This window comes from Labrus mixtus, chromosome 10, assembly GCF_963584025.1.
Source record: "Labrus mixtus chromosome 10, fLabMix1.1, whole genome shotgun sequence".
NCBI classification, from domain to species: domain Eukaryota; kingdom Metazoa; phylum Chordata; class Actinopteri; order Labriformes; family Labridae; genus Labrus; species Labrus mixtus.
The window spans coordinates 22,159,181-22,182,801 of record NC_083621.1 but is presented as its reverse complement, the minus strand read 5'-3'; the positions used below and the strand labels follow the sequence as shown (position 1 = coordinate 22,182,801).

The 23,621-nt window shown below is 37.7% G+C and overlaps 2 protein-coding genes across 3 annotated transcripts in view; both read left to right on the top strand.

The window, feature by feature from the left end:
- The window catches only part of il1rapl2 (interleukin 1 receptor accessory protein-like 2), a 288,013-nt gene extending 278,112 nt beyond the window's left edge, over window positions 1-9,901 (top strand). The window contains exons 12-18 of one of the 2 annotated variants that reach the window (XM_061048776.1): window positions 4,874-5,019; window positions 5,119-5,196; window positions 5,299-5,415; window positions 6,018-6,140; window positions 6,765-6,995; window positions 7,160-7,190; window positions 7,468-9,901. In XM_061048776.1, the coding sequence (XP_060904759.1) occupies window positions 4,874-5,019; window positions 5,119-5,196; window positions 5,299-5,415; window positions 6,018-6,140; window positions 6,765-6,995; window positions 7,160-7,190; window positions 7,468-7,556 (815 nt within the window). In that variant the 3' untranslated portion in view covers window positions 7,557-9,901. The remainder of the gene's footprint in view (window positions 1-4,873; window positions 5,020-5,118; window positions 5,197-5,298; window positions 5,416-6,017; window positions 6,141-6,764; window positions 6,996-7,159; window positions 7,191-7,467) is intronic. The other variant, XM_061048777.1, reaches the window with a different exon arrangement.
- Window positions 9,902-13,204: 3,303 nt separating this feature from the next.
- Window positions 13,205-18,820, top strand: LOC132982333 (beta-1,3-galactosyltransferase 2-like). The gene is made up of 4 exons (XM_061048763.1): window positions 13,205-13,294; window positions 15,633-15,816; window positions 16,698-16,964; window positions 17,934-18,820. Exons 1-4 carry the CDS (start codon window positions 13,269-13,271, stop codon window positions 18,525-18,527), a joined length of 1,071 nt encoding a protein of 356 aa, XP_060904746.1. The 5' UTR covers window positions 13,205-13,268; the 3' UTR covers window positions 18,528-18,820.
- The last annotated feature ends 4,801 nt before the right edge of the window (window positions 18,821-23,621 follow it).

Here is a 23,621-nt window from a genome sequence, read left to right as displayed (position 1 = left end):
ATTGGTTTGTGTTATTTCATTATCATATCATTCATTCATTTACATAATCCTCAAAAAATGGATGGCGGGAAGAGGAAGTGAAGGGCAAGAGGGAAGTGTAAGTAAAACAAAGAAAAGGTGAAGAGAGAAACACTGAAAAACCAACCTGGAGAATGGGAAGAAAGCATGTGACGTCTGGGATGTTCTGTACTATTTGCTCCCCTCAAATTGAGCATGAAATTGCAATGTTGGAGAGTCTCTGTCATTTATTAAGTCTGCAAGTTAAGAAATTATGGGGGGGGGGGATCAGAGAAAGAGAGACATTTTTTGGTAACTGCAAATTTGAAAAATAATGAGCAGTATGAGTGATGCTTGCTCAAAAAGAAACATGAATCTCACAACAAAAAAAAAATGGAAATGGAATAGTTTGGGAAGAAAGGTTTACAGTTGGCATTGGAATGAAGCGACAGTATGGAGCTATTGTTGATGCAAAACTCTGTGCAAGTGCGACTTTGTCATGTCCAGCTCTACATCTTAAGTTATGTTCATTTTTTCCTTGTAGTATTTCCTGCTTTATTTTTGTGTCTCATTTCAGATCCTTCACTTCCTGCCCTCATGTGTTTTACAGCCTGTGTGATTGTCACCCTGCCCTGATTGTCTCCAGCTGCATCTCATTATCTCCCAATCACCTTTAGTATTGAATCTGTCTTCCCTCCCTTCTGTGCCAGTTTGTCTTTGTCCTTTGAGTCAAGCGGTCCAGTGTGTTTGTTCCCTAGTTTTTTGATCATTGCTGTTTTTTGGATTTTGATTTTGTCTGCCGATCTTGCTTGTCTATATTTTTTGCAAGTTAAGACCTTTTTCTTAACCTTGAAGACTGAGTGTATTGTCGTGATTGTGAGTCTTATCCACAGTGGTGTTTTGGTCGTTCAGTACAGTGATTACATCTACAAATGTGTAAATAGATCCACAAACACATGCATACACAGATATACACAGATCAAACAATGTGGACTCTGACCCACAAATGCATAAATAGATCAATAAATCTATACATAGGTCTGTAATAGCTGGGCTTGACATACACAAAAGAAGCTGTCAGTGTTTTGACTCAGTCAGCTCTGGGATCTGTATTAAACACTGTAGATCTGGGATTTCATACACAACTTAATCAATCTTGTGTGTGCCTGGTGTAGGATTATGCTTCTGGTGTTTGGGGGAACATCCAAGTTCTGTATATGATAGGTCCTTCCTGGGAGTCCATACAGTTACATCAATCCTGGCTGTGAATGGAGATATGGGACTTGAGCCTCCAAACATCTGACATAAAAGTGAAATTCGGCTTTGGAATAGACTTGTGAAGATGTCTGATCAGAGACTCACTAAAAACATCTTTATTTGGGATACTTTTCCTTGTTTTCCCTGGGCTAATGATTGAAGTGAGTAAACTTGCTTTTAACTACGAGTACTAATGCATAACATCAGCCTTTGCGAACCTGTGGTGGTTTGGAGCATGGGTTGTGCACGTTCTTACAAATTAACACTACACATCCAAGAGATGCAGTATGCATGTAACCACTAGGAGCAGTGTAGAGTTTCTATGGTGATGAGAACTGAAATGACAACATAGGAGACACCAGAGAGCTGCTACAACAATAGTGTAAAGTTTAGAAGAAAAGTGAACAGATCGAGTACACAGCTACCCACATTATGATGTTTCATCACCGTTGCATAGCAACAAACATGCTTGCTTAAATAGCTGGTGACGGATCATCTCTACTTCGTTGTCTTACATCTGGTTCATGTGGTGCTCCCTCTAGAGGAATCCTCCAGTAACAAGCGTTGCACATCGACATTATGCAAACATTTATGTTCATGATGCAGCATGTTGTCTACGCGTACGCCTAAGAGGAACATGCCTCTTATGTACAGAGAGAAATAGTCTGCTGATATTAGTGTAAACCAAAACTACAAACTTATTGTCTCATCGAGGATCGTAACAGTGCAGAGGCCTATGTTATGTATAATTTAACCAAAATCCCTCTGTGCACAGTTACGTTCAGGAACATTGCTTTTAGCTTTAGAAAGCCGCAGGTTTAACGTCGCTCCAGAGGAGGACAGAGTGTGTTTGTTGTTTGAGAATGAGATTCATTTCCTGTTTAATGTCCCATCTTTGACAACATACGGATTGTGCTTTTTAGAAAGTAAATGTTGATTCCTTCTGGTTGGATTGTGAAAAACTTGAGCTGTGCTTTAGAAGAGGAACCTTTTTATATAGCAGATTTAATCTGCAGAGCCTGGGGGGAAAGATTACATAGAATACCCTTATTTAAGAGTGAGTTGTAAAACGAGCAGCTTTGTAATGTTATGAATTGTTGAACCTTTGCAACAGAATTTCTGGTGTCTTATGTCAGGTGATTGTTGAGAAATGCGTGTCAAGTGTGAAATCAATGCAGCTCAAGTTGACTGCCTGAAGTAGCTCGCAGGCGTCACCTTATTTTCAGATTTTTTTTACTAATACCAACATTATAGCTCCGTATTAAAACAAAAAGCATTTTAAACAGATTTTAGCTCTTTATGATATATCCTTGACATACTGTGGCTCTATCATACATTTGATCCCTTTTCACATCTCATCAGCGTCACATTTAACCCCCTGAAGCAGACATTTTTTCCTCTTTAAGTTAGATGGGAAAGCTGCTGATTGAGGCGTATCAGCACAATGCCGGGGCCAATGTAAGAGCAGACTTGTGTGTCCCACAGCTAAAACTCTTGCACAAGCGTTTCTGCCACTCTGCTTTATACTCCTGTCAGTCAAATTAGTCATTTATGAACAAAGAGAGGTGAAGGATGCTGACAGGAAATAGAAAGCAGATACTACAGAGGGAAGCGTCCCACACATACTAATGTTGGAATGTCCCTGTTCCCCTAATTCTCCTGCCATCAACATGTTAAAATATTCTGTAAGTCTCATATTTCCATCTTATTTTAATCAGAATAATTATTACTATAATACGGCTGAAAGGCTGTGAGGTGCAGAGCTGTTGCCTCCCAGTAATAAGGTTCCTGGTTCGAATCCCATTCAGACAGGAGCCAGACTGTTCTCCCCGTGCATGCGTGGGTTCTCTCCAGGTACTCCGGCTTCCTCCCACAGTCCAAAGACATGCTCGTTAGGTTAATTGGTGACTTGAAATTGCCAGTAGGTGTGAATGTGAGTGTGGCTGGTTGTCTGTCTCTATATCACAGTCCTGTAATCGACTGGTGAACAGTCCACGGTGTAACCCCCCCTCTCGCCCAATGACAGCTGGGATCGGTTCCATACCCCCGCGACCCCAAACGGGAAAAGCGGTATAGATAATGGATGGATCGATGGATTATTACGATAACTCATTTTGATCACACACCTTACATTTGAACCTACAACAGAGTTTTAGGGCCACATTAAAGAGAAAAAACTTTGATTTATGTTGTAAATTTATGAGAAAAAAGTTGATAAATTATATTAATTAATTGATTGATTTACATTAGACTATGGTTAAAATTATGAGGTTGTATCAGAAGAGCAAAAGACTAGTTTGCGCACATCCAAGAAAATAACTAAAATATATAGCCTATATATATTTTATACAATTGTATATTTTGCCTGTTTTTCTGCTTCCTGGGGTATATGTCACCCTCTTGTGGCTGTTGTATTCGTTGTCCCTGTTCTGTCTGATCAAAGACTGCTTGTCTCCTGCCACATTGGCCTGAAGAAGATCCTTTGGATAGAAACAGGACAATGTGCGGACCTTTCCCTTTTTCCTGCAGTGTATCAGAAGAGCAGTCATTTGCCTCCACACAAATGATGAAAGCAATTTCATCAAAAGAATGTGTAGTTTCATATCTGCAGAATGTGTAGTTTCATATCTGCAGAAGTAAAGCCCCAACACAGCTAATGGGAATTTAGAGACCTTAAAGCAGTTCATTCCTCAGAGTTTATTCTCAGTCAGTTAGTGTTACTGAATACACAAGGAAGTATTTCCTTATTTGTGAAACCCTTTACTAAAGTATATCTTTACAAGATGCTCCATGTTCCTCATTTCCGTACAGGAGGCCGCTGCTCCACTGATAAAACTATAGACTAAAATAACAACTTTAATCTTGTAAATGTACGACTTTAATCTCGTAAATTTACGACACAAATCCCCTTAATGTTGCCCGAATGCTCCTTTGTATGAAACAAAGTTCGAAGTGCTACAAAATAAAAGTAAACACGAGCATAGTTTTACTTCTTACGCAGATGTTTAATGAGGGGCCTCAAAGGTCAACTGAAGGTCAATTCTTCCCCCTGGGTTTGTTGACCAATGATGAAAGTAGAATGTCCTGGCCAAAAAAAGGATATTTCCGGTTATGCAGGATGATTTGACCTGTGGGGAATGCCAACTAAATACCTTCGCTTTTAGAGCTGTTTATTTGTAGGATGTTGTGATTCATCCACACCTTTATCTCCTTCAGGCAGGTGCTAAATGTGGATCATGATGGCATTACATAGAGAACGGTCTAGACTTTGTGATTTTAGATAGCTTTGGTTATGAATTGGCACTACACTGATAAAGATTGATTGGTTGTTGTAGAGGGATAGGGTCAGTTTTGAAATAGAGTTGAGTGTCATTAGCAAAGCAATCAGGGATGGCTGTGATCAATTCTCCCTTCATTGTACAATAAACATGCCTGAGTTGTTCTTCAAATAACTTATAAGAGATTGTTTTCAATTTTGGTGTTTCAGCTTCATCCGTCACCATCCTCTTCTGTCTCTCAGCCTCAGTCTTTGTATGAAACGGTTCCAAAATGGGCTAACCGGCTTCTTTTGAGCTTTTCCATATCGCTCTGACCTTGTCTTTATGTCCGTCTCTCCCAGCCTACATTGAGGACTTGGCTCGCAGCGTGGAGCAGAGCAGACGTTTGATCATCATTTTGACTCCAGAGTTCGTTGCCAAAAGAGGGTGGAGCATCTTCCAGATAGAGACACGCCTCCACTCTATGCTCGTCACTGGGGAGATCAAGGTAAGATTGGGGAGAGATCTGAGAAAAGTGTCCACAACTCCTCTGGAATATTCTTTTGAATCATCTCTCTCTCTTTTTTGTTTGTTTGTGTGTGTCCAGGTGATCATGATCGAGTGTGCAGACTTAAAGAATGTCATGAACTATCAAGAAGTGGAAGCGCTTAAACACACAATCAAGGTATACAGAGAGACGAGGAAAGAGTGTGATCTGAAGGTGCAACTAAAGAGCAATGGACCAACATTACGAGGGAATGATATTAATGTGATTGTCCTTTGGCAGGTTTTATCCATCATCAAGTGGAGGGGGGCTAAGAGCAATGAGCTGTCATCAAACTTTTGGAAACATGTCGTCTATGAGATGCCTGCCAAACGCAGAGAGACGTTGTCAAGGCGCCAGGTAAACAGCCAATAATAGATCTCCAAATAGTTAGCGCTGTTAGTTAGCGCTGTTTCATATCATATAGGACAGGAGCCTCTCTGTGTTCTTTCCGTGCATGCGTGGGTTCTCTCCGGATACTCTGGCTTCCTCCCAAAGTCCAAAAAATTATAAATTGACTTGGTGTGAATGTGAGTGTGGCTGGTTGTCTGACTATATGTCAGCCCTGTGATTGACTTGCTAAAAGTCCATGGTGTACCCCGCCTCTCGCCCAATGACAGCTGGGATTGGCTCCATTCCCCCGCGACCCCGACCGGGAAGACTAGTTTCAGCTGTGAAAAATATAACACATATAAAACACATTAAAACATACTATAACTATGGCTTTTCTCATTACAGAATGATGTGTTAGATAGTGTCTGTGGGAATAGATCACTTTAAAGCAACAGTAGGAGCTCATTAGTGTCTCTTATAGTTTGAAGACAACAATGAAGCTAAGATAGAATAATCTGTGCTTGTTTCCTGTATATTGTAATATTTATATATGACTCCGATTACTTTTACTACTCAAATATTCTAAACATCTGCTCAGGAAAAGCTCATTTGTGTTTTCATGATAACAGGTGATGGACTCTGGTGAACAGGGCCTCTTTGGTGACCTGCAGACTACCGTGTCCACCATCGCAATGACAACCACCTCTGCCTCCTTGGCGCCCCAGAATGATAGTCGGCATGGACATCATCAGGTCAGCAGTATTTCATGTATATTACTTCACACAGATGTTGCTACCTGAATCTATTGTTCATGAAACCATTGGTGTAGGCACATACCCTCCTGCTGGATTTCTGAAAGTGCATGGTGTGGGACTAGTCGTGCAAACACATGCAGAAACACATGTTTGGTATATCAGGGAAATTCATAGGTCAGGCTACCAAGGTCATATAGGTTAGTTAACTTAAAAATGTCATTGTAAAAAGAAAAGTAAAAAAAAACAATTTGACATGAGCCTTTTTCGTTGTTAGATAGTTTTCTCTCTCATTGTTGGGGTTGTGCAAGGCTGCAGGATTGTAGTCCAATAGCTGCAAACACAGTTCAAAACTGATTTTTAAAATCATAATTATTTGAATTTTTAACTATTTTAGAACACTTCTTATGCTCTGTGCCACGCAGGTAGAAAGTATGATAAATATATGAATGACTAATGATTTTCTTGAGGTTCTTGATGGACCACTATTTTTAGATCATTTTAAAAAGTATCTAATTTGACCTCAGAAAATGCATATCTGTCAAACATTGACTGATTAAAAATATTCTTTCTGTTAAATAATAGTTAACTTAAACAAATATGGTCATGTTTTTCTTATCATAGGTTGCCTTGGCGACAGAGATTCCTGACTACAACCAGATGACATTGCCACTAGGGGGCGGTCACTCAGCCCAAATGCGACATTTCTGCCGGAGCTACGAGTTCCAGCTTCCCACACAGCCTCCCTCCATGTCGCCTCCTCTCCCTCTTCCCTCGGCCGTGCAGTTTTCCACATTGGGCCCCGGTGGTCGTCACGTCTATTGCAACATCCCTATGACACTACTGAATGGACAGGTTGGGGAAAAGACAGGACGATTCCTTTGTATTTTTCAGTTCTTAGTCAGTTCCTAGCATCCAACATCTACACAGTGTATCCCTTTCTTGAATTTTCTTTCTGTTTATGTGCATGTATTTGGAGTTCATACAAATTAAAAATAAAACCCCTCTTTTCTCCCCAGGGGTTCAGAGCAGTTCACTGGGGAACAAGAGGTCTGTTTGGATAAAAGAAAGTTTAAAAAAGGAATAGTATCTTCATCTTATCAAATCTAAAACATTTATTTATTTATTTTAACAGACTGGGAAGTAGCCGACATTTGTAGAATATATCTTGTAGGCATGGTGCACTTTATGCATGAAACAGTACTGTATAAACTTAAGAGTGCAACCCCTGACTTCTCTTGTAAATTGTACATTTTTGCAAGGAGTTGTGGTGTGAGGGAGATTTTTGCCAATCACTGTTTTCTTTCTATTTTCTACTTTCTACTAGGTGACTCAGAGCAGTACACTTGGGAAGAAGCCAGAAATCCATCTGAACAGCACCTTCGGACCTCTCACCAGCAGAGAACTAAGCTCTGACATTTGGTAGAAGGAAAGTTCCCTGGATGATCAGACTGGTTTACAGGCTCCTCTTAAACTGGCTTTGGACATGTGGTAGACTGGCTTACCGACAGGTTTTCATTGGATTTTTGGACAGTGTACAGCCTTGTTTTTCGGGAGAGACTGCGGACTGCCTGCACAATAGTTTTTGAGACCCATCCTAAGTTGTCAAAAAAGGACTGCTTAAAGACTTCAAACAACTTGGATTCACAGTGGTTGATTATACTGGCTGAAGACTGACTGCTAGTATTGGACCTGCCAGGGGTTAGGAGCGTATGATGTGTAAGATGTGTAGCCAGCACCCTTGAAGAAGAGCGGTACTATACAACATGAGAGTTCAGAAGCAATGGACTAGTGGAGAAAGCCTGTAAACAGGTATGGACATGTGGATATTTTGAACTTGATAGTCAATAAAGGTCCACAAAACCTCTGTGGTGAGTACATGTCCACAGACAGTGGTACTTCACTTGTCAACAAAGTATCAAGGTTGAAACTGGAGCACGCACACCAGCCGCGTACCCCAAAAACAAGATGATTTTCTAGCTGGTAAGCTATTAGGACATATAAGTCCACTGAAAAACAGTGCAGTAGGGTGTTTAAGGAAAGCCAGTATATCTTCATACTTGCTGTGAGGAAATCAACCTACCTGTTGACTCGGTGGATTGTCAGTAGACTTCAAGCAATGATTTTGGAATACCAGTCCACCTTAAATCAACTTGTCAACCTCTTTGATTACAACGTTTGGCTATACCTAGCTAGCTACCTGGTGTGGTCCTCATAGCTTAAACGGTTGACTAAAAAGAAATGAACTTGCTCAAGACAGCAATTGCTTAACTTAATTACTGAGAATGCAAAGAAAGCTGGTGTAATGGAAACATGTCTCGTTGTTCATACGAGTCGACTATAAGGCAACTTGCTTCTTCAAGTGGAGGGATTCCAAAAAGCTCCGTGTGACCACCAACCAGAGTGCTCAGACTTTGAAATCTAGTGATTAGTTAATTCATCATTGGGTCAACTGGCCAAGAGGTGACCTGCCAATTTTTACCATCAAGCTAAAAGCATAAAGGACTTGACTCTTTCTATTTGCATGACCACCCATTTAGATTAAAAAGAGTATTAAATAAATATAGATAAAAGAGTTAATGACACAACATTTCTCGCAACCTCTTTTAGTATGGAGGAGAATAAATGTCTTATGTTGATACAGTATTTTTTTTTCTTCTGTCCGGCCATAAAGTAATGAATAAAGCTGAAAAGGTGAAAAGGGGGTGACCCTCCAAAATACTTTAAAAATATTTATTATATTTGTTTCAGCCTTTTTGATGGTTGGTGAGCATTTTGCCAGGCTTTGTTTTAAATGTTTGTTTGTTTGTTACAATAATCTCTGTACAGCTTCCATAAATTCTGCATAGACCTATACATAACAGTGATTTGTTACCTACGGTTTTTGTTAACACCATTATTATGTGTGTGGGACCCAGAGCCACTATTGCTTCATTTAGTTCCTCTTTTATGAGTGGGTGGTGAGATGGATGGATGGATGGATGGATTGATGAGTGGATGGATGGATGGTCATGGCAGTAGACCCCTGCAAGTGGCTAATGTTTTGAACAAGTCACTCTGGATTCAAAACCACTATTAGTCACCAAAAGGGGGCTTCACTACTAACATTGTTGGACTCCAAGCTGAACCAGACCATTCTTATTTTTGAGCTTTAAGATACCAAGTCAATTACAATACTATTTAAGAAAACCTATAATGTTTTTAATTTACACTAAAAACTGTCATTGTTTTATAAGAACCAATGAATCCTGGGTACTGCAGATTGTTTGATACAATAATTAATTATCTGAGTTGTTATATTCGATGGCAATATACAGTATAGTGGTTGTCTTTGGGTTTTTGCTCATTTCTTTGACTTTTCTTTGGATATATTGGTTGAATAATTTAACTAAGAGCAAATAAAAGTTATATGAGTTTTTTGTACAATGTGGGGTCTGTCGTATATGCAACTGTTTTTTCTTCCTCCTTCATATGTTTACTCTCCCCATGTTTGTTTTAATTCTCTGTTACATGCTTAACCAAACTCTCCACAGGTGTTCCTTTTCTTTCTTTAACAATTATCAAACCCATATGATCTGCCTCTGCAAAACACATACCACCCATGCCCTTCCAAAGAGGGGCGTGGTCAGACACAACTCATTTACATTTAAAGCTACAGACACAGAAAGAGCCTGTTCTGAGCAGGGCTGAAATAGAGGGGTTTATAGACATGATCAAATACAGGATCAGAGTGGATTCATAACAATAAACTTCTAAGACATATTGGGGAGCTCTGAAACGTATTTATTATTTATTTTTGATTGATTTTCAGTAAAAAGGTCATTTTTTATCTATCCCAAAACTGCAAAAACCTTGCAAAAAATTAGCATGTCAGATTAATAGCTTCAGAAAATATGAAGAGTAGAAATACTTAAACTGACTTTGTATGCATCAGAAATAATAGGATTTTACATCTGATATTCATCTATGGCTTGGGTTTGGTTTAAATGCTTCAACGTGCCCAGATAAAATTTGTGGATTTTAACAAGCTGACCTTAACATTTTTGTGTAGATAGAATGTGTTACTTAGACAGAACTGTAGACGAATAAAGGCAACTTGAAGCCTCATCCATTGCCAAACAGTAAAAACAGCCTTTTGAAAGTTGCTGTATTTTTTCCATCCAGGGTAGCCTTTTACATGCCTTGTGTCTAAACAGATCCAGACAGACTTCAGTTGTAGTAAATCACATCCAAATACTCTTTAAATGTTCAATTCTATTTGCTAGTCTTTATGAAACCCTCTTAATGAGTAATAACTGGTCAGTAACAAGAGGCGGGCTAAAAATAGTTACAAACTAAGCTCTTGTTTCAGAGTGTTCATGGTGAGGATACATTCACCTTGTTATCCACAAGAGGGATGTGTTCATACTCATACAATAGCCTTTCAGGAAGTAGCTACTAGAGTTCAAAAGTTTATGACAGCAGGTCTCGCAGATTTGCAGAGACAACATGTCATTTCTCAGATACAGTACAAGCGGAAATGTAGGTCGTGGTAAATCAGTTTCCATTCTACTTAAGTTTCAGAGGAGGCACAGTTTCTGTTGTTATTTGCTTTTCCCAACCCAAGTCCCTACAGACTGAGCTACTGCCGCACCATAAAAATATAGACGATAGATAGAAAATCTATACATTGCATATTAGAACTGGTGATACAACATCCTTTATGACGTCTTGGGTCTTGGGTCCCTTCTACATCTTGATTGGATGCAAGTCATGAAAGTATTTCTGAATATTCTTTTGTTTTAAATCAGTTTATCTCAGTGCATATAGAAATTAATAATAAAAACATCTAGAATTGCTTTCAACGTTGGTTCAACAGAAGTGACATCAAGAAGGTTGAAATGATTCATCTGACAATGGTATTTCAAAAGATTAACTCTTAAATAATGTAAGAAGTACTTCTGTCATGAAGGCCTTCAGTAATAGATCGACACAATTCACAATTCTGCCCGACAAAGCCAAAGTGCAGTATCTGCACTTTTTGTGAAATTCACTTTTTTGCACAAATTGTAAGCGTAGCATCTGCTCCTCAATCTCTGAGAGTTTCATATTTCTACTGCTTTATTTCCCAGAGATATTGGGTTTTTTAGTTACGCAGTATCTGTAAAATACAAAAAAGAAGGTGTCAGATACTGCAGTTTGTTTTAGGACCAACCAGGATAATACTCATGACCAGGATACTCAATGTAAACGCACTCAATTTTATCGGAACTGGGGCGGTTATTTACAGCACTCATGTAATGGGTAAAAATATGCAGAAAGGAAATATGTAATGCAAAGTTGTGAAACTGTTTCAGTTATTTTTAATACCACATGTTTTAAAACGATTCAATCACTGTTATGTTACTAGCCAAAAGTAGCCTACCTGAAGTAAAAATAAAATCTACAGATCTTAAAGTAATATTGGTATCCAACGACTGCTGCAAGTGAAAGAGAGAGAACAGTGGTGGTTTCCGTTTATAGAGTACTTTTGAAGTCACAAAAAGAAGCAAATGTTATGTTTATATCTCTCACAACCAGGAGTAGATTTTGGTAATTGATGCCTAGGCTGATAAAACTGTTATAATTACATGTGTGTCACATGTGTCACATGTGTTCATATGAATTGTTGCTCACATACACAAACATACAGGCCTGTAACTGTAAGATTTTGTTTGTAACAAGAATATACATCTCATTTGTCTACTCAATTACATTAAAACCCATTAACAATTGTTAGTTACTGCAGTCCATCAGTGTTTGGCCATAAAATTATTCAGCAATAAAACAAAGGCAAAGTGCAGTTTTAGCCGTAAAACTGAAATGGTTAACCTGAATTTCAAATTACAATATGTTTCAAATTCACTTCACTTTCATCTAATCAATCATACAATTGGTTTTTAAATATAATTTTATACTTGCGCTTGGCAAACAAAAGACACAAAAAGATGTTTTTCTCAGTTTGGCATTTTTACAGATACTGCACTTTGGCTTTGTAGGGCAGAATTGTGAAGAAAAAAACTAGTCACATAGTCACGTACAAGCTTCCTGAAGTACCGGATATTGTACAGCTGTTACTATAAGTTTCTTCATCAGAAACTATGCAATCAGTCACGAGTACAAATCTCATGATCTGCAGCTGGGGGAATTTGATAGGGATTTGTTTCACTAAATAACCATTGATGTATTTATTATGTGCTTTTCACAGAAAGTAGAGTGGAGTGGAGATCCTTTGTTGCTGCCCTACATGCCAGTAGGCATAAAGGGCAGTAAGTAAGTAAGTTTCACAGAAAGTGTGACAGACCACATTTGTCTTTGTCTGGCTGTAATACTTCTCAGACTTTCTACATAATGTTACATAGGTTAAAACGGCACAATAGGGAAATGTTCCATTTTAGCTCCTTTAAGTGATAAGATATGAAGTACAGTGAAAAGGAACTCCCTTGCATTTAATACAAATGAACACATGTGCTAAAGAGGAATGGCAAGTACATGTCTTGTTTTCTTGATTTCTATACCTGTAGTGTAAGATGTAATGGATAAAGACGTTAAGGGCCTGTGTCTATGAACAGTACTGTTTGCACTTGCAGAGCACGCGACCTCCATGTCCGAGCACTTCTCACTGCCACTTATTGTTGCAAGTTTATGAAACTTAATTCCATTTCCCTTGATAATGACTGATATGTCTATTTTGGATATCTCTGTCTAGCTGTTTCAAGGTTACGAAGCTAACCTGCTGTGTGCTTAACAATTGTTTTTATTCAAGGACATACCACCAAGAAAACATAAAAACTATGTAGAGGAATCCTGTCTTGGTTAGCTGGAAAATATATCCTCAGTAAGACAAGTCAGATATGTTGTTATTTAGTTGTTATAGATACTATACATCTCACCAGAAAGTGAAACTTTATTTTAAGCAGTGTGCTGTCTGCCCGGAAAAGCCTTGATGTGCTTGTCTGACATAGTCCACCACAAACCACACTGACTATTCACACAGTAAGAGATCTACAGTAACATCCTCATTTCAGCCTGATGTCCATCTGTCCGTCTGTCTCTCTGTTAGCTTTCTGTAGCCATCACTCTCTCTCGTCTGCTCTCTGCCTCTTGACAATGCTGGAGACGTCTGTTTTTAAATGGTGAGTAGATTTTCTTTCCAGTCGTTTAACATGTTGACTAAAAAAGGTGCAGGGTCGTTCGTACAAGTAGAAGAGCTTTTATGCAAACACATCTTGCAATTATTAAAATTGATCGGGGTAATGCTCTAATGAACAGTGAGCTAATGTCTCGTGATTGTGTCGCTGTAAGATTTCATTATAATATTGAACTCAAAAAGCAAATAAAAAATGTCTTCCTTTCTCCATTCTGTAAACATATGATGTGCTTTGCAAACATCACTGACTTAGATAGACTGATTGCTTAAAAATCCATCCAGACTTTGTATACCTTATGAAGTACCAATGAGCATTGAGTGGCAAGTTACTGAAAATAATAACTTACTAGTACTTAATAAGTTACTTTCAAAGGTCATAAATTATCCACCTTTTCAACCAGTTAAAATAAGTCTCACTAGATACACTATTAGTTACCACAAATAGGAGTGGTGTTACAGGGTTGCGTTACTATGTCATACATTACACCGAACACTGCAGATGATAGCTTGATGCTAACACAATATGGACACTGGCTAACAGATTTAGCAACGCATTACAGGATTGTTAATTTAGGAAATAATATTTTTTTTACTTAACATGCCTTAAAAAACAACATTAAATTCACTTGTTGACAAATGTTTCCTAAACTCTATAAAGACAAACTTTAAAAACTGCTGACTCATGCTAGTCCGGTCTAGTCTGCTGTGATGCATCACTCGCTCTTTGTGTCTCAGTTCATGGAACATATCCCTCTGTTGCCCAAATTTGGGTGGCAGTCTGTGCCCATCAATGCTCCCACCTCTTGGGGGAGGTGTCAATGGAGGCCAGGAGTGATGGAGTCTAGCACCCAAGACTGGAAACATGTCACCAATCAGGAACATTTAATATCTATATTTTTTATAGAAGATTATTAATTTTACTCAATAGCTACATAATATTTACCTTGACCTTTTTAAAGTTGTACATATATGTATATAGCCTATATTAAAAAAGACTATTGTTAACAAAGCATGTCCCTTTTTAAGGGTCTGCACAACCATATAGCAGGTCCATTGCTAAGAGGCTGGTCATTTGAAAAGGGTGAAACACGAGTCCTTTGGGCGAGTGAAAGCAGATCCCTAAGAGCAGGGGTGTGTCCAGAGGGGTGGCATGGGCCCTCCTTGAAATCTGATTGGCCATCCCAGGTGCCACCTCAAAAACCAAATTTATAATTGGCTATTCGCGTAATAAGAGAGCAGATTTACAGTGCTCATAATAGTCATTTATCAGACGTCACATTAGGACTGGCTGCCTTGTAAAAGGAAACTAAATAGTCAGCAAGGTTTCCATCACTCCATTAGATGCAGAAAAAAACAAATTAGACACTAAAGTGCAGATTACAGATTGTTCTTGAAAGACTCACTACACACTAAGTAGACCTTTATGGACATGCAAACAAGAGTTGTGTCAGGAGTATTTAAAGAGAAAATATGTTTTGGACACTGTTATAGAAATATTTCAATGAGAATATGAACAAAGACCAAGACCCAATCATCTTTGTGAGGTTTTATTTATGACTGCACAGAGTGTATCATGGTGATCAGTCTGTAGAGTAGCTCAAATTACAGAGAGACTGAAGACTCATTTTATACATGTCAAGGAGGAAGGAACAATATTGACAAGCTCTGTTGTAGGAGATAAGCAGTTTAACACAAACCACCTAAACCTATAGAAGAGCAAATGTCCATGCAGAGTCATCCTTGTAGAGATCAAAGGTCAAGCATAACAGGATTTTTATAGGCCAGTTTAACCTAAAACAGCATTTCTTGAAATGTCAGACAGTTCACAGCAGAATTATTTTAACACAACCTATCTTTTCCCTTTACAACACCACATCCAAAGTTACTGCTCATCATGCTCACATGTGGGTTTCGGTAGGGTTTGAATTATTCCATGTGAAGTGTTTTGAGATTTCTGATCTTCAAACATCCTGAGGGAAAAAATGTCCACACTCTGCAGAGAAGTTTATAAAAAAATAGTCAGTATAATAAGCACCTTAATAAGTGCAGTGTGTTAACTCTCAACAAATGCTTCAGTGCTTGCAGTAAGTATAGCACAGCTTCTTGTTGTTTTTTATGAAGGCAGACTTTTATAGAGGCTCTGTCCTTTCCTCTAAACAGTATCTCATAAATCGCAGCCTATGAGAAACGTCTACATCAACGGGCAAGGAAGAGACAATTAAAAAAACTGCTTCCTGATTTGAATCCAGTAATGGATTGTAAAGTGCTTTTGTCTTGCTGGTAAGGAGCATTAAAGGTGTCCACTTTCACTTTTGTCTTTGCAGTGAAAAGACCTCATGGACAAAGGCTACACGATGGTTTTGTTTTGTGATGCTGTTCTTCGTCATGGGAACTTTAATGTTCATTTTCTACAGTTCAAGCCCTCAAGTATCATGGCCATTGAGATTTTGGACAACAAGCTCAGGATCAAGCCAATCTACCCTCAATGTGTCCAATAATGTTGGAAGTGTAAGTATGTTTACGAGTCTTTGTTTCATTTAAAAAAACAACAACAAGGCACTTACTAAAATGACCAAGGCCAAGAAGATCCATTGATGTGGTTCGCTTTTCCTCTTTATCTGATAATAAGTCATTTGGATGGAATCACATTCAATAATTAGGTTAGCAGCACTTAAATGTATAAAAAAATTATTATAAGAAATAACATTCGTAAATTATACACGGAAAAGATCACCAACATAATCTGGAACTGAAAATGACTGGTTTCTTGAAAATTGCGATTTACTGAGAAATCATATTCTTACCATAAACTACATAGATGGCTTAACAAATTCAATAAAACATACTCACCAACCATTTTGAAAATAATTAGCGATTTTGTGTTTTTTTTTTTTTTTTTTTGGAAGATTTATTTTGGGGCTTTTTAACCCTTTATTTCAGAGTTAGGACAGTGGATACAGTCAGACACTGGAGATAGAGAGTGGGGAATGACAGCAGAAAAGGAGCCAGAGATCGAATATTAATCCGGACCACCTCCTCCCTGAATCCTCTGTACATAGGGTGCACACACACAGCGATTTCGTATTTTTGACCCTGTGTACGTACCATTGTAAATGCCTGAGCTAGAGCCACGGCGTGAGATGAGAGGTCTCCAGGCTGCATCCATACCCAACACAAAATCCATAAAAAGGGATTATTATCTGTGGTGCATTCACTGAATCTAAAATGGTATTCCCTTTCTATTTGGTCTGTACACATCTGCAATGATCCACAGCATGTCCTTTTATTTGAAGCTAATATTTGTGAGTAGTAAAGTAAACAAGGAAACAGCAATGATAAACCCTTTTTTAACTGAGATGCAATACTCTAATACCTCTGCACTTGCACAGATCTCTCCAGATGACCCTCCAGCATCAGAGTACTTTGTAGCATATCCTGGAAAGTACCTTTTCATAGTGGATGAACCAGATAGATGTCAGCAGGAAAGCCCATTCTTGATCCTTTTGACCCCAGTAGCACCCCACAACACAAAGGTCCGTGACGTTATCCGCAACACATGGGGGAAAGAAACCACAGTGTTGGGTCAAAGGGTCAGCCTTTTCTTCCTGCTGGGAGTATCTGCACTGGAAGATGGGACAGGGCCCATTAAGAAGCAAGTGAGTTGACTCAGTTTTGCAATATTAAATTGTCTTTTATCCCTCTGCATATTCTTGCGTTTTTGGTAATACTTTAATTTGATAGTCCATCTGTTAACAGTAGGGATGTAACAACACACTCAACTCATGATACAATCCACAATACTGGGTTCACGATACGATTTTCTCACGATTTATTTTTGCAAAATGAGAATGTAGATAAATTAAGACTGAAAAAGATTCCTTTAGGGGCTTCAAACCCACTTGTCAGTGTGGTTTGGCCTTTTCATTGTTTTCCTCGCAACAAGGGGCGATTAAATGCTGCATCATGTTGGTTGTGCTATTTGTGTAGTTCCCCGTCTTCTGGCAATATTTGCGCACAGTTTTTGTCTTGTCTGTTATCTTCTCGCCTCTTTCATTTTCTGTCTTGGGGAATCCAAAATGCTTCCTCAACTCCGATCTAAAAGACGGTGGTGCAATCCTCAATTTCAAAATCTTGCTCTGCAGCTGCCAACCGCCCTCTGCTCTACAGCTGCTGACGCTCACGATATTATTGAGATTCATTTTTCAGAGTACCAATGTGAACCTTGACACCTTTGAATCGATTTTTTTTACAATTAATCTTTACATCCCTAGTTGACGGTCAACAAGCTATCAGTATTCATGTCAACATGCTCTGTCCAATGTTTTGAATTTGGACTGCAGTACCAATTTTAAACACAAGGTTTCAGAGCTACATATTGCTCCTTTAAACATTCATTTTTAAAAGTCCTATTCGCATTTTGGATTGGTATGTGGCTATAGACATTGGCTCATTTTTTATTTCATTTCACTTTATGACTTTCACCAGGTAGCCACACAACTAATGTTGCTTCATAATTGTGCAAATGGGCAAATTTACATGTTGGTTTCATTTGCCTCTAAGTTTCCAAAATATCTGTTTACTACGGCTTTGAACACTTTTTTGTGATCTTCCTTTTTTTTTTATAGATTTTACTGGAAAGCCAAAGACATCATGATATTCTCCAGAGCAACTTCTTGGACACATACAATAACCTCACCATTAAAACCATGATCATGTTTGAATGGGTAATTTCCCATTGCCCCAACAGTTCCTATGCCATGAAGGTCGACTCAGACATATTCCTTAATGTCCACAACCTTGTAGACATGCTTTTGAAAGCCCCCCGACATCTCTACATGACAGGACTGATGGCAAGGAATGCTCCTGTTTTAAGAGACCAGAACTCAAAGTGGTATTTGCCGGTTTCAGCCTTCCCTGAATCTACATACCCAATCTATGCAATGGGACTGGGCTATGTGTTCTCGCTGGATTTACCAAAGAGGATACTGGAGGCGTCTGCACACGTTAAAGCTATTTACATTGAGGATGTATATGTGGGACTTTGTCTGAGACATTTGGGAATCTCACTAACTGATCCTCCTCACAGTGGTTTGTTCATGGTGACAATTCGTCAGAGCAGCTGTTGTTGGACGTCTGTCATTACAACAATACTACAGAACTATAGACAGCTTTTACATGTGTGGGAGACATATCAGACTCAAATCAAAAGTGGCTGTTAGCCACTTTTTTTTTGTAATACAGAGACAGAAGCTGTAACGGCCCTATTGAACAGCACAGTAGTTACAGCGATACACGGTTTACATTATGACTATTTTTATTTATAAGGCCTGGTTCAGACTTTTGATACTGAAGCGTTGGGTTTGAAATATACAGTATACATATATATATATATATATATATTCAATATTTATATGAAAGCTGAGCAGATTGTGGTCACAGTGTTTTGGTCTTTCCAAAGATTGCACACATCAGTGTCAACAATTACAGTTAAGTCGTCTGCACTTCAAGCCCCCGTACACTCATAAAAATAATTAACCCAAAAACATAGACTTTAAGTGATTTAATCACATGTAAATTTTCCATGTATTTTTATTACATAAATTCAAGGTAAAATATTGCATTAAAGTCTAAAGTTTAATATCACATTGCTGCAGCTTGAATGAATTAAGTGACTTAGTCAGATTTAATTGAGTTAAATTAATGAAAACTTTAACATAAACCGTATTAACTAATTTAATTAACGGATATAAACCTTAGTTGATCTTTAACATAAACCTTATTAATTAATTTAATTAATTGATATAAACCTTAGTTGATCTTTAACATAAACCTTATTAATTAATTTAATTAATTGATATAAACCTTAGTTGATCTTTAACATAAACCTTATTAATTAATTTAATTAACGGATATAAACCTTAGTTGATCTTTAACATAAACCTTATTAATTAATTGATATAAACCTTAGTTGATCTTTAACATAAAACGTATGTGTTTATTTAATTTATACATTTTAACTTGAATTGATCCTATACATAAACCTTACGTAATTATTCAAGTAAAACAAATCTAATGATGTAATCCATGGTTATTGAAACTTTATTGCCATTTCCTATCAAACATGGCAACAGGAGACTTCAAAACATCCATTTTTAAATGTAATGTAGCTTCAGCTTTACAAAAAGACCAAATAAGGCATTCAGTTGCCAAGAACCACCAGTAAAAGCAGAATGAAGGTCAACACATTACACTAAGGGTATAAACTCGATCAATTATTGCTTAAGTAATGCATGGGTCATGATAATTTAAAGCATGAATGAACGTATCACCATTTAAGCAACAGGATTTAAAGGTATACTCTACTTTTATTCATGCGTTAAATTATCATGACTCGTGCAATAAAAAACACTTGCATTAACTTTTCAAATGTGCACACTTATGTTTCCAAATTCAAATGTGTTTGGTAATACTTCAAAAGGGTACAAATTATATACTCAAATATTTTTTAATTAATTCATACGATTATTTTATGTATGAATTGAAGGATGTTTTTACTCCTGTTGCTCAACATTAAGTAATGATGGAGCCACTATGACCTTATTAAACCAGCATGTCTTTCATATATTATCAGTTATAGTTTGTCAGTCAGTATGGACCACATTAACTGGTCATAAGTTTGTATGTGGACCATAATTATTTAACAAATAAACTCATGTCCAGCTACTGTGATATCAACCAACAAATGTATGAAGTAACAGTGAGTTAAGGAGATGAAGTTAAGTCAGTGATTCCATCATTACTTGATGAGGAACAGGGGTTCATAATACATCCTACATGAATACGAGTTCAGAATTATCTAACCATCCCTAGTTATTAAAAACTAGGTATGTATAAAATGTGTACCCTTATTGAGAAGTTTTTCCAGCCTTTAAATCTAAACTTTGTACTCAACAAACTTTTCAGAGTTGTGAAACTTCCTATTCATAAACAATGCACAAGGCTTTCCACTTCATTCGTTTTCAAGACATTTACAATGTAAATGTACACAATTCAGCACAAACACGTTTCTTTAAGGCAAATGAAATATACAAACAAATTCAGTGCACTTAGGTACACATAGGCTCTTAATGAACTTATTAAAGTGTAAAAACTTCACCGATGTACTTAATAATAACATAAGAACAAAACGACATAAACGGTCAATGAAAACCAAAACCATTGAGGGCTGGATTCAAGATCACCCTGAAAGTCGAAGTCAAACATTGAACTCAAAGGCTGTTATAATTTGTGAGAATCTTTTTTCACAGCAACTCAAAATGTCACTCATAGTGTGAATGCCTCCTGCATACCCGTCAGCACTACAATAATGTCTGGGCACACTACAAGTAGAATGACAGTATCATGTTTCTATTATTCTTTTAACAGTGTTCATGAAATACATTAAACATCTTTCAAGAAGCAACAAATCCTTGACAGCCATCTATTGAGTTCAAAGATCAAAATAAAAAAGATAAAGTGCGACTAAGGCTGCGCTTAAAACAAAATGTGCTCCTGACATTGAACACAATGGCACACCTGGTAGATTACAAACTGAACAGTAGTACAATCCTCCCCAAACTTTGCAAAACATGAAAAGGTTGTAAGAAAAGTTTCCTCCAGTAAAAAGCCACCTGAGTCTGTTGTGCTCACTGAAGCAGCTTTATCTTCAGTCCTTGCACCTTTGGGGATAGTTTGTTGCCATCCAAGTTCATAAGTACTTTTTGGAAGAACTCAAATGTGTATTTGAGCTCAGGAGGATAGCTCAAATTAAGGGTGTAAATGAGGCCGAACAGCATGATGCAGCCAAAGGAAATGCTTCCCAGATTGCTCAGAAGTTCCACACCCTCGATCACCACTTGGACATCTTCTGGTTCGTCTTCTTTGTCCGAACCTTCTGTGTGAATCACAAAGACCCCCATGGTGGTCTGTGACATTTCCTTCTCAGCATCCTCACTGTTCACGTTCTAATTGTGGAAAAAATAGATGGATATGAAATAGAGTATAAAAATAATTCAAGAAGAAAAGATTCAAGGTTTAACCTCAATCTGAATTACTTACCAAGTACTCTTTGATGAGAACACTGCTGTCCTCATTTAAATACACGCACAGACATTTAATGACTGCATCCCTCTTGAGGTTGATGTCCTCACTCTACAAAAAAATAAAACATTATTTTAATAAAAAGATTTTGTTCAAGATGTTTCCGAGGACATTTTGTAGCTGTCCTTGCTTTCATGATTTAAAAAAACAAGTTTGTTTTTTTCTTAATGGAATAAAAATGTTTAAAAACAAAAAAACTTTGTATTGTATACCACTAATATTCTTTTTTTTTTTACAAGTTCAAATATTTTTAGTAAGAACTTGATATGAACACATCGTAACAGTGGTTGTGTAAAATATTTTTTTAAAGTACAGGAATAATTTAACAAATTTGTTGAGGAAAAGGTCTTCAAGCACTTTCCCCCTATTTTAAAAATTACACACAGTTTAATGAAGAAGCTGTTGGAACTAACAAGTAATGAGATTCTGCTATTATTATCCCAGCCTGACATGGTTCAAAGATAACCCACAACAATGTTCAATTACAGGTTTTATTAAATGCATTTAATTTACCACTATGACCATATTGTGAAGTAATTTTTGATCAATTTCTCCTGGTTTTTGTTTTTATCAATAAAATGTTTTGAATAAATTACGTCAACATTACTTTGAACAAATTAATAAATTACTTCTTTACACACCAATTTGTATCAAATACCACCAGATGAAAAGCTCCTAAAATAAGTCTACAGGTGCATGTGTGCCCATGCACATACTTAAACACGCAAACACATTCACATACAACACTTTAATATCAGTAAATGCACACAAAAATCAAGTTGAACATTTGTATATATCTCTCAGGAGCTATTTATTATAATGGAGTGGGCATTTGTACGAGGGTGCCCTCTTGGGGAGGTAATGGGAAAAGCAATAATAGAGCTACATCTAGTGGGGAGTAATTTTTTTAATTGGAACAAAGCTTAGAAACTCTTTAGAAATCCAAACTCCAATAAAAACTACCAACCTCTACTTAATATATAGTCTGAGGATTGATCCCATTGTAATATTAAATAACAAAGAGTAAGGTCTTTTACCTGCTTTTTGTAAAGTGTCTCGAGATAACACTTGTTATGAATTGGCGCTATACAAACAAAGATTGATTGATTGATCACAGCCAAAATGAAAGCAGAAAAATACAAGTCAATGACCAAAACATAGTCAAGCGGGCTACAAGGATTAATTATCTAAAGTATGATGTACATGCCTTAGCTGTGGGAGCCATGAGGAGTCGGATCTTTCTTCCAGCTGCTCCGCCTTTGTTGCTGAAGACTTTGATTAGGTTCGGTGTGTATTTGTCGAGTTGTGCCAGGAACTTCGCTTGAAGTGGTAAAGTTGTGATTCGCATGAATTCTGCATTAATCTATGGGGAAACAGTGAAAAGGAAAAAAGTGACATTCATGAGCAAGTGATGAAAATGTATATTGTAAGGGAACACTGCACAAAAAGGACAGGAGCACACACACACACACACTGGACTAGAAGATGTGGCACTGTGGCATTTTAGCAACTTTGAGCACATTAAATTGCAAGCAAAAATAATCACATCTTTAAATGGGGAGCTGTCTGTATTGAACAACGTAGTACCCTAATTTGTAGTGTTAGTTGCTGTAGATATTAAGAAATTAGTCCCATTTGTGAACGTTGTGTCAAATGTGTAACTGTAAATTCCGGTGTATAAGACGCACTTTTAAAACCTATTTTTCCATCTTAGAAGTTGGCTGCGTCTTATACACCTCATTTAAGCGGGTGCAGCCGCCACTATCCCTGTGCGACCTCACGCTATTAAAAAAACATTGAAAGCTGATTGCACTCTGTGCTCGGAAAGACAACAACACAGATCAGTCTGGCTGCGCGACTTTATTTTGCATCTTTTTTCCCCCAGGAGGTCATAACCCTACATTTACAGAAAACGGTGATATATTGTTCCTATATTGAAATTAAAGAGTGACCAGCAGAGAGCTCGCAAGCTAGAGATCTGTGCTTCACAACCTTCACTGCAGGCTGAGAGCTAAACTACTGTATTGTAGCTAGTGTGAGAGCAAACTCCCGAAAGTGAAAACAGCTGTACAGAAGATGCACGTTGTTGACTACACTGAACACAATAGAAATCGTCACAAAGTTAGAGTTTTTTCTGGGAGACCTTCAAAAAACAGGGTGCGTCTTATATTTTG

Coding starts and splice junctions, on each gene's coding strand:
- LOC132982333 (XM_061048763.1), top strand. CDS start 13,269: ATGCTGGAGACGTCTGTTTTTAAATG. Junction 15,817..16,697: donor TGTCCAATAATGTTGGAAGT/GTAAGTATGTTT, acceptor GCACTTGCACAG/ATCTCTCCAGATGACCCTCC. Junction 16,965..17,933: donor CAGGGCCCATTAAGAAGCAA/GTGAGTTGACTC, acceptor TTTTTTTTATAG/ATTTTACTGGAAAGCCAAAG.